This window comes from Ruditapes philippinarum, unplaced genomic scaffold (genome assembly GCF_026571515.1).
Source record: "Ruditapes philippinarum isolate M1 unplaced genomic scaffold, ASM2657151v2 ctg9119_1_1_1_1, whole genome shotgun sequence".
Classification (NCBI taxonomy): domain Eukaryota; kingdom Metazoa; phylum Mollusca; class Bivalvia; order Venerida; family Veneridae; genus Ruditapes; species Ruditapes philippinarum.
Genome location: NW_026863624.1, coordinates 21475 through 36636, shown reverse-complemented (window position 1 = coordinate 36636; position 15162 = coordinate 21475). Strand labels below are relative to the sequence as shown.

At 33.3% G+C, this 15162-nt stretch overlaps 1 protein-coding gene across 1 annotated transcript; it reads left to right on the top strand.

Annotated features, from left to right (window-relative positions):
• Positions 1–2904: 2904 nt before the first annotated feature.
• Positions 2905–12522, top strand: LOC132722746 (thrombospondin-1-like). Its single transcript, XM_060707288.1, has 10 exons — positions 2905–2998; positions 3425–3463; positions 3679–3764; positions 4573–4644; positions 6676–6760; positions 7018–7121; positions 9695–9763; positions 10119–10260; positions 10598–10759; positions 12260–12522. Exons 1-10 carry the CDS (start codon positions 2983–2985, stop codon positions 12472–12474), a joined length of 990 nt encoding a protein of 329 aa, XP_060563271.1. The 5' UTR covers positions 2905–2982; the 3' UTR covers positions 12475–12522.
• Positions 12523–15162: the final 2640 nt, after the last annotated feature.

Here is a 15162-nt window from a genome sequence, read left to right as displayed (position 1 = left end):
CGCTATGATATAAATATCCATTGAAAATAAAGATAAATAATTTAAAATATTATGGAATATTGTAGAATATGCAAGAAAAAATATCTGACATATGTTTGCAGTTCGGATCGGAATATCCGTCCCTCGGTAACCCGCCCATTGGCGGTAACTCGACAAGCCTCGTTACCGCCCAATGGGCGGGTCACCTCGGGACGGATATTCCGGTCCGAACCGCAACATATGACAGATATTATTATTTGTCCAATCATTCATTCGATTATCTGTTAATTAGTTCGTTAATAGGTTGGTTTGTTGGTAGGTGTGTTGATTAGTTGGTTAATATAGGTTTGATTATGTGCTTCTTTCCTTCATGTTTATATTGTCTCTCGACATAATTAGTTACTATACATTAAGAACTGTCTTAATCTCAAAGACTTTACTCCATAAGAGGAATTCCTTGAATCCAGTCTCTTCTCTTGCTATCGCTATCCATCTGTTCTGAAAAATAGAGGATAATTGCTTAATTTGAGTAAATATGCTATCCGACTGCAAAGTGACACTGTTGGTGATATATTGTGGATAATATGAATTTTATCACACAAACAAAACACGGTGAAAAGAAATGAAAATAAATGCAAACAGCGGTGTAATTGGACCTTTAACGAAGCACACCTCAAACCGGAAACAATCATCAATTGATCATCAATTTCAATTATGAATTACTAAATATATTTTCATTCTAAATATATTCAATGGAGCATATACTATGTTTCTTAAAGCACTCAAATACATATAAAATTCTGTGTTTTCTTTTTTTTCTAATATAAACTCGTGCTTTTTAGCTCACCTGTCACAAAGTGACAGGGTGAGCTTTTGTGATCGCTTTTCGTCCGGCGTCCGTCCGTCCGTCCGTCCGTCGTCCGTAAACTTTTGCTTTAAATGACATCTCCTCATAAACCACTGAGCCAATTTCATCCAAACTTCACAGGAATGTTCCTTTGGTGGTCACCTTTAAAAATTGTTCAAAGAATTTAATTCCATGCAGAACTCTGGTTGCCATGGCAACCGAAAGAAAAATCTTTAAATATCTTCTTTTAAACAACCCTAAGAGCTAGAGCTTAGATATTTGGCATGAAACATCTTCTAGTGAGTGTCTACCAAGTTTGTTCAAATAAAAGCCCTGGGGTCAAAATTGGCCCCGCCCCAGGGGATCATTAATTTTCCCTATATGCATATAGTAAAAACTTAAAAAATCTTCTTTTAAAGAACCGTAAGAGCTAGAGCTTAGATATTTGGCATGAAACATCTTCTAGTGAATGTCTACCAAGTTTGTTCAAATAAAAGCCCTGGGGTTAAAATTGGCCCCGCCCCAGGGGGTCATTAATTTTCCCTATATGCATATAGTAAAAACTTAAAAAATCTTCTTTTAAAGAACCCAAAGAGCTAGAGCTAAGATATTAAGCATGAAACATCTTCTAGTGAGTGTCTACCAAGTTTGTTCAAATAAAAGCCCTGGGGTCAAAATTGGCCCCGCCCCGGGGTCATTGATTTTCCCTATATGCATATAGTAAAAACTTAAAAAATCTTCTTTTAAAGAACCATAAGAGCTAGAGCTTAGATATTTGGCATGAAACGTCTTCTAGTGAATGTCTACCAAGTTTGTGCAAATAAAAGCCCTGGGGTCAAAATTGACCCCGCCCCAGGGGGTCATAGATTTTCCCTATATGCATATAGTAAAAACTTAAAAAATCTTCTTTTAAAGAACCCAAAGAGCTAGAGCTAAGATATTTAGCATAAAACATCTTCTAATGAGTGTCTACCAAGTTTGTTCAAATAAAAGCCCTGGGGGTCAAAATTGGCCCCGCCCCAAAAACTTAAAAAATCTTCTTTTAAAGAACTCAAAGAGCTAGAGTTAAGATATTTAGCATGAAACATATTCTAATGGGTGTCTACCAAGTATGTTCAAATAAAAGCCCTGGGGTCAAAACTTGCCCTGCCCGGGGGGTGTCATTGATTTTCCTTATATGTGTATAGCAAAAACTTAAAAATCTTCTTTGAAAAAACCCAAATAGCTAGAGTTTAGATATTAAGCATGAATTATCTTTAAGTAAATATCAACAAAGTTTGTTCAAATAAAAGCCCGGGGGTCAAAACTGGCCCTGCCCCAGGGGTGTCATTGTTTTTAACTATATGTGTATAGTAAAAACTTTAAAAATCTTCTTTTAAAAAACCCAATGAGCTAGAACTTAGATGTTTAGCATGAAACTTCTTCTTATGGGTGTCTACCAAGTCTGTTCAAATAAACAAATAAAAGCCCTTGGGTAAAAATTGGCCTGGGGGGTGGGGGGGGCCTATATACAGGTGAGCGACCTCAGGGCCATCATGGCCCTCTTGTTTATATTATATTCGTCTCAGATTATAAAGCATGTAATTATTTAAGCGCTTATTATATGTCAATTACTCACTTAGGAAAAGAATTTCATAAGACATGTTGTCTTTCATTCTAATCCTGTTTTTTAAGAATATTTGAATTGCTCTATGTATATTGTAAATTGTAACATGTATATATATTCTGAGAAATAAAATATGTTTAAACTAATTATGAATTATATAACACTCAGATCAAATCATTTACACAATTACCATTTTTATTGCAGCAATTCTCAGTTCATAGACGACATACTTCAGCGCTGCGAATAGTACTCTGTGAGTCTCTTCTTCATCGCTACTTCCTCTAAAACTGTTATTCAATTTGAATCAAATCAGCCATATTATGTTTGTTGGATGCAATACACTAACAATAAATAATTAGGAAAGACGATTGTGAAATCATTCCGAACACAAATTACGGTCAATATGACGTATTTCCTGTTAATGTTTTTGTACATTTTATGTTGAGTATTATGTTTACAATATTATGTTCTTATCTTGTTATCTAATTGTCTTGTCCCTAATCTGATAAGTCCGTCATTGTAAGCAATTTTATACAACGCAAACGGAAAAATGATGACCGCTTTCAGTAAGTTTTACTTTTCAATGCTGCTTGTTTCCTTAAATAATCTAATATTCATTTTAACATCAGCTTATCGACACAAGTAAGCTCCTTCTCACTTTGCGCCATCAATTATTATCTGTGTTTTTAGGGTAATGAGTTAAAATTGTGACAATGAAAGACCATGAAAGATTTCTCCGACTTTATCTTACTCTTTATCTCCGAGTAAGGTCATCGGATATCCATGGTTTGAAATTATACAATGAATGGCCCGTTAAGCATAACATGTCATAAACTTGAATTTTATTTGTTGACTATATTTTCCACTCTTCTTTTTAATGTCTATGATTTAAGCAAATATACTTATATCTTTTACTGCGATGCTTTGGTAACAAAAAAGCTAACATACATCATAATATAGTTGCGTACACTTTACGGAATATTGTTTTTCAGACAAAATTCAATTGATTGGGATATTGTGTAGCATAACAGGTAAGTTATGAATTGTATTGAATATCAGTTGTTACCTTTAAAATCCTTTATAATAGTAACAGTTAGTACAATTTACTTAATTTTGAAATACATTACAAAATCTGTGAATTGATCCATTTGTTGTGGCTTTAAATCAATACCTTTGTGAATGTAACTGTACGAACAGATACACGAGTTCCATAATCATTATAACTTTATGACAAATTTCTTTTAAGGTTCCAGTGGGTTGCTTTGCTATTCTTGTAATGATATTAGAATTAGTGAGGATTGCATGAATGCAGTGGAGTGTACTGGCAGGGAGGTTTGCTTACGTTTTCACTTTTCCATCGACCTTAATATATCTTTAAGTGTATGTATATGCACTGTATGGACATTGAAAGGTCATTGTCGTAATTGTGTTGAGACATCAAATCATTATGTTTTACAAAGTGTTAGTTGTAATTAAAAAATACGTAATGCCACCTAATTAAGAATTAAATAATAGAAAGCAAGAGTCTCTTTATTATTTAATTAAGCTTTCACCTTTCAAAAAGGAGCGATTGTGCCTCAAAAGTCTGCTCTTGTCTTGTAAGTTTCGTTATTTTAATGCTTCTGAGTGATCACTTTTTCAAGTTATTTACCTTTGGCAATAACGTTCGGACAAGTTTCATTTAACAAACTTTGATAGATATTTTGAAACGTATGAAGCCTTTTTGTTCTGACATCATATTCCTAAAGGCAATTGACAGCAAAAATTAAAAAAGATGATATGGATTTAAATAATAGCAACAAAGATATCAAAACAGAAAACATTTTTAAAGTTTTATTCATATTAAGTTATAAAGGATATTTAATGAGTGGAGATTCAATACTGAATTTATTGAAATAGTTGAATATACATAATATTCTATTCATCTCATATCCATATAAGAGCTATCAACATGAAACATACTCACTTTTAATTGACACTTGTATAGTATTACGCATACATTTAGTGCGTCTTTACGCTATAAATGTAAAATGCAACTAATGTCACAACAGAATGATGCAAGGTCGTGCTATACGATACAAAGCGACAGGGTGATGTGATAATCAAAATTATGGATTTTTTTTATTACATGCACTTAAAGGAATGTTTCACAAGGGCGGATGGTTATATCAATGGAAGTGTTCTCTACACAGCTGGATGCACATATGACATGGTAAGCGTTAAAATACATTTGTATCATAGATTAGAGACCACTTTTTAAAATGCATCATAGTAAAATACAATTGTATCATAGTTTGGAGACTTTACAATTGAAATATGTGTAAGAGTTAAATCGAATACCACACATGCATTTTGCGTTAATTGGAGTTTTGGTATTTGTAACCAGCACTCACTGTCGTTAATTGTCTCATTTATTTTGCAGCAGTTTACTTATTGCGACGACAAAGACAAAAAGTCATATTTAGATGCTAGTATATCGGTTTCATTTTTCTGGCGTTTAATATTGTTACGACAAGGAATTAGTTTTTTGCCTATAATGGAAAAAAGACAGAACATCATAATACTTGGGAATCTGATTTATACTCGGGGCTGTTCTGCTTCGTACAAATCAAATAGCCACGTGTTTTGATGCCCGTTCTTTTATTCAACTAGTATAACTCGTTTGTATTTAGATTAAATATGAATATCAAAAAATCCAGCTCCATTTTCTTGCTATTCAAATGTCCTGATATTCAATTAACTGACAAGTTTCAATAGACAAAGTTTGATTAATGATTCGCCTCGTTATTTTATGACATAGGAATATTTACTATATAGCTGCCTTCAAAGCCACTAAGCTACATCATTAAAAAAAACAAATAAAAAAAACAAAAACAAAAAACGCATCAGCAAATTTAATTTTCATTTGAAACAGACTGCGTGCTGATATAACGAATGAGCAATTCAAATGGATCCAAATCAAAGTGTATGCATTTGCAAACTTGTACATGCATTCATTACCACTTTAATACTTAGTCGGCATCTAAAATGAAGTTCTAGGCCACTAATTTATCGCAATTAAAATGTACAGTAAAGACTGTTTACAGTGACCTTCGATGGGAGAAAAGAAAAAAGGTCATTGTAGACAGGGAGTCACTGTGGACAGTCTCAGCATAATTCGTATATATGAACATATCATACCAATATTTTGTTGAAAAGCAGGATAGTACCATACTAAGGGTTTAATTATATTTTTATTGATATCAAACATATCAAATATCATTTATAGAAAACAAGACAGTATTAAAATTGCATGTATAATTGGTAAAGATTATAAACTACACCATAACATTAGTATTTAAAAGTTACATATTTATGAAAATGTAATTGATATTGATAAATCTGTTTGTAAAAAAATGTTTAATTTCAATTTTACTAATGAGATGTTACTGTAGAGACATTTAATTTTGTATAATCAGCCCGTTTACTTTACGGAGTTCAATGTATTAATAAAACATTAGATACAAATCTTCACATAATTTCTACAGAAATGTGCTCCGAAAAACATTAACAATCGAGGTTTTAAACAAAACCACACCTTTAAGACGTTTGGGTTTATCTTTACTCGCCAAAACACCGCAGCATTGATGATTATGCAGGTGTCTTTAATCATTCTATCGGCGAAAATTGATTAAATCTGTCGCCATTTTGTGTAATTGTCAACAAACAGTCACAGTGTATTAGCGTGTCGCCGATTGGTCAATGCAAACTGACGTAGATACAACGCGCATTCTGATTCGTCAATCGCATGAAAACGTAATGAGAAAGATAAACATACTGAACTCTTGCCTTGCGGCGTGTATTGAACTGTTTGATGTTGACACGCGTTCTTAATTAGCGGATTAACGGTAATGGTTGTAATTGAGAGGTAAACAAATTATAAACAGACCTAGCGGCGTAAATAAGTATGACGGAAAGTTATAAAAATCGGGCGACTTCAAAATCTCTTTGAAGTTTGTTTTAGGCAAAGTCGCTAATCCGAAAGCGACTTCTTCGCCAAAGTCGTCACCTAGTTCAAGCCTTGCTCCCCTGAAAAAGTCGCTGTTCACGGCTCAAATACCGTAACGGGTGACTAAATCATGGTCGTTGTACGGACTAGACAGGGAGTCGCTACATACAGACCATTTATATAGTAAATACTGTTCGGCGCACCTAACTATGGTCACTAAAGACAGAACGTCGCTTTAAACATTTAACATTTAAGGTACCAGTTGGTCAAAGAAGTCAAACATTTTGTTCGGAAGTGTGCAATGAAAATCTATGTAACTTAGACAAGTGTCAACTTCCAGGTTTTATATTAACATAAATTATAAATTTTGGATTAAACTACAAATTTATTATTATCATGTCGACCACAAACATGCTAAACCAAGTAAAGTTACTTTCAAAATTATTTTATGCTTACCTACCTCTCTAATGGGTATCTACAGCTGTTTGATTTTTTTCTAAATTAACGTTTAAAGCAAATCGATGCAACGACAGTTCTTGGAACCGTTTGCATTACTAAAGAATTAACATACTAATACCGCTTATGATTGTTTATCAGTATCTCCAAGATGCAACATAACTCGACCACCGCGATGTTTGTCATGTGATTTGATTGAGGATCCTGCTCAATGCAAAAACCTTGTACAATGTCAGAGCGATGAGGTAAATTATATTTCTCAATTACAATTCAGAATCAAAGCGCGGACAGCACCGGATGGGACGGATAAGGAAAATGAACTGTGTGTGCTGCTAAGTGTTGTTTAGTGGAAATATCGTTTTTAAACATTCAATTCGATATCAACTTAAAGATGTATCCAACTTTCTACGCGTAATGTTTTATGATATTTTGACATGCTAAGCAAACGCAATGTCGTAACAATAATCCTTTTAATTCCATATCAAAGTACAAATAAACAATATCTCAAATATTGCTATTTAAAGTTAAACTAAAAGTTGTGCACAGTTATGCACTTTTAACAATTATAGAGACCTTATTCATCTTCAATTAAGTAGTATCTCATCGTTAAAGAAAAAAATATTCCTCGACTACATACAAGTATGTGTAAACATTTTATTTTAGAAACGTACTTCATTACGTTCTTGTATCTGTAAATTAAATTAACAAGGAATACAAAATAAAATCTTATTATTATTTTACAGACGTTTGGGTGTATTGTCTGTATTGAACTTTAGATATGATCATCATACAATACAAAAAAAACAGGAAAATTGATTCAGAAACAATTATATTGATTATTCTGTGAAACTAATCGAAACACGCCGACAAATGCAAGGAGAGATAGGTCTTACTAAAATAGCATCTTACGTACTATAGGTCAGTAAGACTTTATCACAGGACTGTCCTGTAACAAAGTCTATCACATTATTTTTAACAATAGTGGCAACTGATAGTTTCATTTTTCTTAAGTTGTCATATCATTAAATAGCCTTTATTACAAACAACGTTAAACTATAACAAATTAAATGTCATTAAATTTGTCATTAAATTATGTTTACACCAATCTTTCTTCTTACTTTTTAAACAAATGCAAGAGCTGATATATTGTAATTGGAAATTGTTTAAGCATCTTAATGGAGGATCACACAATCAGCAAACACACAAAAACACACAACACTAAAAATATCTTATTAAATTCTGTTTATCATTTTTTAAACAAGAGGGCCATGATGGCCCATGATCGTTCCCGTGACCCATCAACCGCATCCAAGCAATGTCTTAGACAAGCATCCTGGCCAAGTTTGATGACAATTGAGTCAAAAATGTGACCTCTATTGTGTTAAAAAGGTTTTCCATATCTGGGCAATGTCACCTAATTTTTTACTAGAGACGACCCATATTCAAACTCGACCTAGAAATCATCAAAACAACCTTCCTCACAAATTTCCAGAATATTTGGATCAAAACTGCAGCCACTAGAGTGTTAACAAGCTTTTTCTATTTTTAGCTCCTGTGACCTAATTTTTAACCGGATATGGCCCATCTTCGAACTTGACCTAGAAATCATCAAAACAACCTTCCTGACAAATTTCCAGAATATCTTGATAAAAACTGCAGCCACTAGAGTGTTAACAAGCTTTTTCTATTTTAAGCTCCTGTGTCCTAATTTTTGACTGGAGATGACCCATCTTTGAACTTGACTTAGAAATCATCAAAACAACCTTCCTGACAAATTTCAAGAATATCTGGATCAAAACTGCAGCTACTTGAGTGTTAACAAACTTTTTCTATTTTTAGCTCCTGTGACCTAGTTTTTGACCGAAAATAACCCATCTTCGAACTTGATCTAGAAATTATCAAAACAACCTTCCTGACAAATTTCCAGAATATTTGGATCAAAACTGCAGCTACTAGAGTGTTAACAAACTTTTTCTATTTTTAGCTCCTGTGACCTAGTTTTTGGCCGGAGATGACCCATCTCCGGTCTTGACCTAGAAATCATCAAAACAACCTTCCTGACAAATTTCTAGAATATTTAGATCAAAACTGCAGCCACTAGAGCGTAAACAAGCTTTTTCTATTTTTAGCTCCTGTGACCTAGGTTTTGACTGGAGATGACCCATCTTCGAACTTGACCTAGAAATCATCAAAACAACCTTTCTGACAATTTCCAGAATATTTAGATCAAAACTGCAGCCACTAGAGTGTTAACAAGCTTTTTCTATTTTTTAGCTCCTGTGACCTAGTTTTTAATTCTAGTTAACAACCCAGTTGTTGACGACGAACGACGCACGTCGCACGACGACGGACGCAGGACATAGCCCCATCACTATACCTCACCTTGACCGACCACTTCGTGGTCAGGTGAGCTAAAAATAGGCATAATCTATTGCAATAAATGTTAAATAAAATAAATGTTTCCCTGTACATCAAGCACTTCATGTTAAACTATACAGATTTATATTCTATATCTTCTTTTGTCATATGTACAACAGGCCTTGTTATGCTTCATATTGTATTGTATCATTATAATGTTTGACTTTGACACAATCATGTTAAGGGTGAGGTGCAAAATGCTAAAGTATGAAAATGAAAGGCATTTTCTGTTTTGTTCTATTACTCGCATTGAAAGTTCCATAATCACCTTCTACTTGAATAATAAAAATAAGATGAAGAAGAACTGCAAATATACGCTATTTTTAAATCATGTGCTTCATTCATAATAAATACAATATTTGTTATGTTTATAATAAATACAATATTTTTATGTTTATAGATGTGCTTCGTTCGAAAAGTTGTTATCTATGGCAACACTAGATACAGACTTGGTTGTATGAATTTGCAGGTAGCTGATTATTAATTATCGTAATGTATGTTGACATATAAATAATTAATAAGACTTACATTAAATCATCAATGCTTATGAAAGCATTCAATAAATTATTCCACTTACAGACCTGATGTTTTTGATAAGTGTTAACTGGTGTGGAAAGTATCATGCTCATTCAAGTACTGTCCATGAACAGGGACAAACACACTTAGCCTGTTTCATTACGATTTTGCCGTTTTGAGCTTTCTTTGGTGATTCTTTTTCTCCCTATTTCATTGTCAACAACACCAAAGCTGTGAGTTATATTATAATAAAAAAATCATATATACTGAAATTGTTCTTCTATTGGATTTTTCTGTTAAATTTCAAGCACTGCTCTGCTGCGCCGAAACAATCATCCCCTTCTCCGGCCTTGGTAGGGAAATGCTCTGATGGTACAGATAGTTCGTGTTCATTGTGTTGTTCGGAAGATCACTGTAATATTAAATCTTGTGGAAGTCAGCGAATTTCAGGTAGGTACAACAAAGATCATTAAATATTTGTCTTTTCAGTTCAAATAATACTATGAGTGGCATGCAAATATTGCACAATTCAAAAATAAGTTTTAGCTAAAGCTAATATATTACAAAAATGTATATGCAAAGGTTGATTATTTTGGCTTCGTAGATTTCATTAATTACCTTGATTTTGAAGCGGCGCAAATATTGAAACAAATGCCATAATAAAAATAAAACAACAACAAATAATTGCTATAAAATTTCAGAAAATTATTACCCGTACTCTGTGTTAATTGGCATTGGTTACATGTGCATGATATTTAATTTCGTAAAGTATACGCTTTCATTTCAGTATCAGATGACCACATTTATGACTTGCATCTACTTAAAGATGAGAGGACGTGCATGGATTTCAATCCAACAGCCTGTGCTGCATTTGGTTCACTAAATAAAGAAGCATGCAAAGCAATAGCCAACGTCGATAACCTTTGCCCCGCATCATGTGGAATGTGTGGTATGTAAATGTCTGATGTGCCGTTCTATGTCGCAACGCCGTTAATTATCATGTTAAACTCAAGGTACCTAATGGCATTATTTTAAATTATTCATATTCGTCATTATAAAGTAACTAAGTGATATAAAAGAGTGATTCAGTGCAACTGCCTACTGAAGACTACATTCGCTTTTTAACAGTCATTTGTCTCACATGCAATCGTTTAGGTTTAACGCGATTGATTAATGTTCTAGTTTGCATGTACAAAACTAATCATCTTTTAAGCTTTATGACTGAAATGCTGTTGGGAAAAGGCGTAAAATGAAACAAACAAATCGTCATACATGTGACATGACACACATATAACTCCAGCCTAAACGACTTAAAATAGTCTCAATTATCATAAACTATGCAGTAAATAGTAACATTACGCCTCAGAAATCCATATTTATTTAATTCTTTAGACATGCCAAATATATGTTTAATAATGTTTTAACGTTGGAGCTCTTAAGCATATATTACGGCCGTAAATTGAAAATACCGACTTTCATGAAACTAATAACACTTTCCCTTAAAGTATATCGGTAGAAATCATTATATAGAACATTCAATCATTCACTTCGTCTTATACTGATAAACTGAAAACCTTTTAAATTGATAATAAACCAGTACATTATTAGATCAATATTGATTAACATTTACAAAATTTAACTGTATTTTTTGACATTTGAAGAACGCGGACAAATGTGTGTCATTTAACATTACATTTGAGACATTTAAAGGCAAACGGTTTTGCGACATTAAACGACTGTTGCGACATTAAGTGACAATGGTGCGACCTTAAGCTGCTGTTGTGACATTTAACAAAAATTGATAGCAACTGTTGCGACATGTAGTGGCAGTAGTGCGACATAAATGGCTGTTGCGATATTAAACGGTTATGGCGCGACATTTAGCGAATGTTACGATATTAATCTGCAATGGTGTAACATTAAGTGGCTGTTGCGATATTAAGCGGCAATGGTGCGACATAAAGCGTGTACGGCATTTGACATGTTAAAAAAGTGCAAATGAAAGTGTTAAACAAAACGTTGAAATAATGGTTTAAGGGCATGTTTATCTCCTGCAGATTGTAGCACTGAATGTGTAATTATGTGTTATAAAAGTATGGAAATTAAAAAGGTAGTTTTTCGACTTATAGAAATTACTAAATCATTATAATTGTTCTTGGTATTGATTATTATTTTAACATAACAGATTGAAGCTATGAAAAACAAAAATCCATAAGATTTATGGCCCATCCCTGTTCAGTCACTGCGCCATTCGGCTCCGATATGTGTGCCCTGCTGGAGGTCTTGTGTGGCATGGCTTTGTCTACGGCTGAAATTTGTGTACATTGCTATGCCTTGTTCAGCTTTGCAGTTACGTTTTAATATTATGAATTGTATTACATTTGTAACTGTAAGCGCAAAATCGTGTTATTTCAATCGGATGAAATAATATTATCTTATAATATTTAAGGGCATTACGGTTGGACAGAATGGGGAGAATGGTCTGCATGTTCACAGTCATGTAACGACGGAACTTCTGTAAGATACCGAATATGCGTACATCAGCTTGATGCTGCGAGGAACCAGACGTGTGTAGGGACGGGAAGTGATACTAAGAACTGTAGCATTCAACCATGTGCAGGTATTTTTCATCTAAAATATGAGTTAATTCCCAAAGTCTTCTGATTTGGTCTGTTGTTTGAAAGGTATGGGCAATCTGGTAAAAAAATAAGGAAGTTTTTATATGGTTAGGGCCATCTAGTACAATGAATCAGTTAAACTAAACTAGATAACTGGCAAGCTAAAATGAAGATTAAATTAAATATTAAAAAGTAAGATACATGTATATTAAGAATTTTTTAAAATACTAAATAGGAAAACAATTGTTTACAACATTTACATGACTACACGAAAGTCTTTATTAATGAGTTATTGAAATGAAATAAATTATCATCACCTCTTTACGATATGTTTATAAAAATAATGCTTAACCAGTTAAAATTTGTACGATTCTAAACTGTTTTCATTTCCTTTAATGTTAAGACCCTAATTCATGATTTTGCAAAATTTGATTTCAATAAACACAATAAATAACTAATCTATTGTACAAAGTTTATCAACCCCCATCTTTCCTCTCCCAATAATGGTTTGGCTGTGTATTTTCTAAACCATCAAATATTCAATAGATTTTAATAGTTTCATGACTACGATCTGCATTCATGTCGAGTGTCTTTAAAATGCCTTATTAGCATTTACACCTAACATAAGTTAACACAAATTTAAATCCATAGACCATAAATAAGTCTTGTTTCCCCGTTCATATACTTTCAAGACATGTTTCATTAAAATTACATCGCCCAGTTGTAACGAAAACACACACGGACTTCAAGACGACAACTATTTTTCAATATCCTACGGGGATAACATAAATTATCAGAAACGTTTTGCAATGTGCCTTTAACATATGAGTCCCCTACCAGTTACCCCGGAGGGGACTTTAGGTTTACCCTCTGTGCATATGTCCGTCCGACCGTCCACAAACTGGATATCTTGATAACGCAAAATGTACTGAACATATATTTATGAATCTTGATAAATGGATAAATAACAGTCTGAAAGTTATGCACGTCTTTTTCTGATTCCGATATTGAAGAAAATGGCCGCTTTGGCAGCAAATAGACTGAAAATATGGCAAATTGAACACATTAACTGGTAATACAAATATTTCTATGAAAACTTAAATATTGATAGATGGCAGTCTGGAGATTATGCACGTTTTTGCTTTTTTCCTAGGTTGAAAATTGTGGTTGCTATGGCAACAAAAAGGGCTTAAAATGTGGTAAATATAACAATATTTGTGATTACTCAAAAGTAGTGAAAACATTTTTCATGAAACTTAAAATAAGAATGTGTTACTTTTCCAACAAATTTTCTTAAAATAGAGAAAAGTTATTATATCAGCATATTCCTCCTGTGAAAATTGGATCTTTTGATTACTTGTCTCTTCTGTAAAAACATAATTTCCTTACTAGGACACATTACTATGATACAGACATACTAATAATTAAAAAGAATTGAATTCACCCATGTCATACATTTATTCATTTATTCATTCATTTATTAATTTATTCATTCATTTATTCATTTCATTCAATGGAATAATTGAACGGCCAATTGCCCTTAAGAATGTTACTGGGGTTTTAACAGGTAGGAGACCTGCATTAATACTATGGTAATTGTTTGTTTATTTTAATATTCACTTTTTTCCAGTCGACGGGGATTGGTGCTGGACGAATGTCACTCTCTGCTCTTATCCGATTTCCTACATTCATTACAGATATAGCGGCGAAGGCTACGAACGGACACATTGCGGGTGTCCATCTCCGTCGAATGGAGGCAAAACCTGTCTTTAGTTACCTGTATTTCCTCAAATGCAGCCATTTATGCATTGCACATTTTACGTTGTTCTTTATATGCGAGAGTAAAATTTGCAAACTATTTTTTTTGTAGTACATGGAGGTTGGTGTGTGGAATATGGCACAACCTGCCGGTATTCAAACGGTCTTTACTATTTTCAATCCAGAAGCGCTAAGATACGAACATCTTGCACGTGTCCAGCACCTCAATTTGGAGGAAAACAGTGTAAACGATGAAAGTTTCCTTGAACAAAAAGTGTCATTACACAAAAACAGTTCGGTCTGGGTTCTAAATCATTTCAGTTATGACCTTTATGTCTGTTTTTGAATTACTAAAATGAAATGCATTGTAAACTATATTATTGATGGCATGGATTTTGAATCTTATTCTGTAAAAATACACAATAACGTACTACAATATAAGAGGGCAACTATAATCTTTCGAAATTTACTCGGTCCTGACTAACGGTATGAACACACATATTTTACATAATTATGGTGGAACACATGTTATATCCATATCTATCTTTTTCTTTTTATATCCCAATAAAAAGTGTCCAGTAGGTATTTCACTGCGTTCTCGTTTTTCTTTCTAAAACATAGGAAAGCGCAACTTATACATGTTTAAGTTCAACATTATAATCCCTTATTTGAATGCAATTTATATCAATCTGTTTGCAACTTTTACACACTTTTGTGATACAAATATTTAGTGTATAGACCTGAACAATTCATATTGATAATACAATGTAAGCGCATCCGCAGTAACATTTTATATTAACAGTCAATGAAAGACATTTTACAGGCACAAATGTTTTAACATAGTCCTCCTTAGGTTAACCTTTCAATAACTAAAAAATGACGAACCCAAGTTCATTTCTACGTTTGTAGCGATTACCTGCAAGATGGTTTTGCAGTCTAGGAAAGAGGAAAAGGTCACAGCGTATCAAGTGTGGAG

Excerpts from the sequence above, each read along its gene's own strand:
- LOC132722746 (XM_060707288.1), top strand. Across the intron at positions 10,261-10,597 it reads TGGAAGTCAGCGAATTTCAG|TATCAGATGACCACATTTAT; the intron begins GTAGGTACAACA and ends CTTTCATTTCAG. Across the intron at positions 10,760-12,259 it reads CGCATCATGTGGAATGTGTG|GGCATTACGGTTGGACAGAA; the intron begins GTATGTAAATGT and ends ATAATATTTAAG.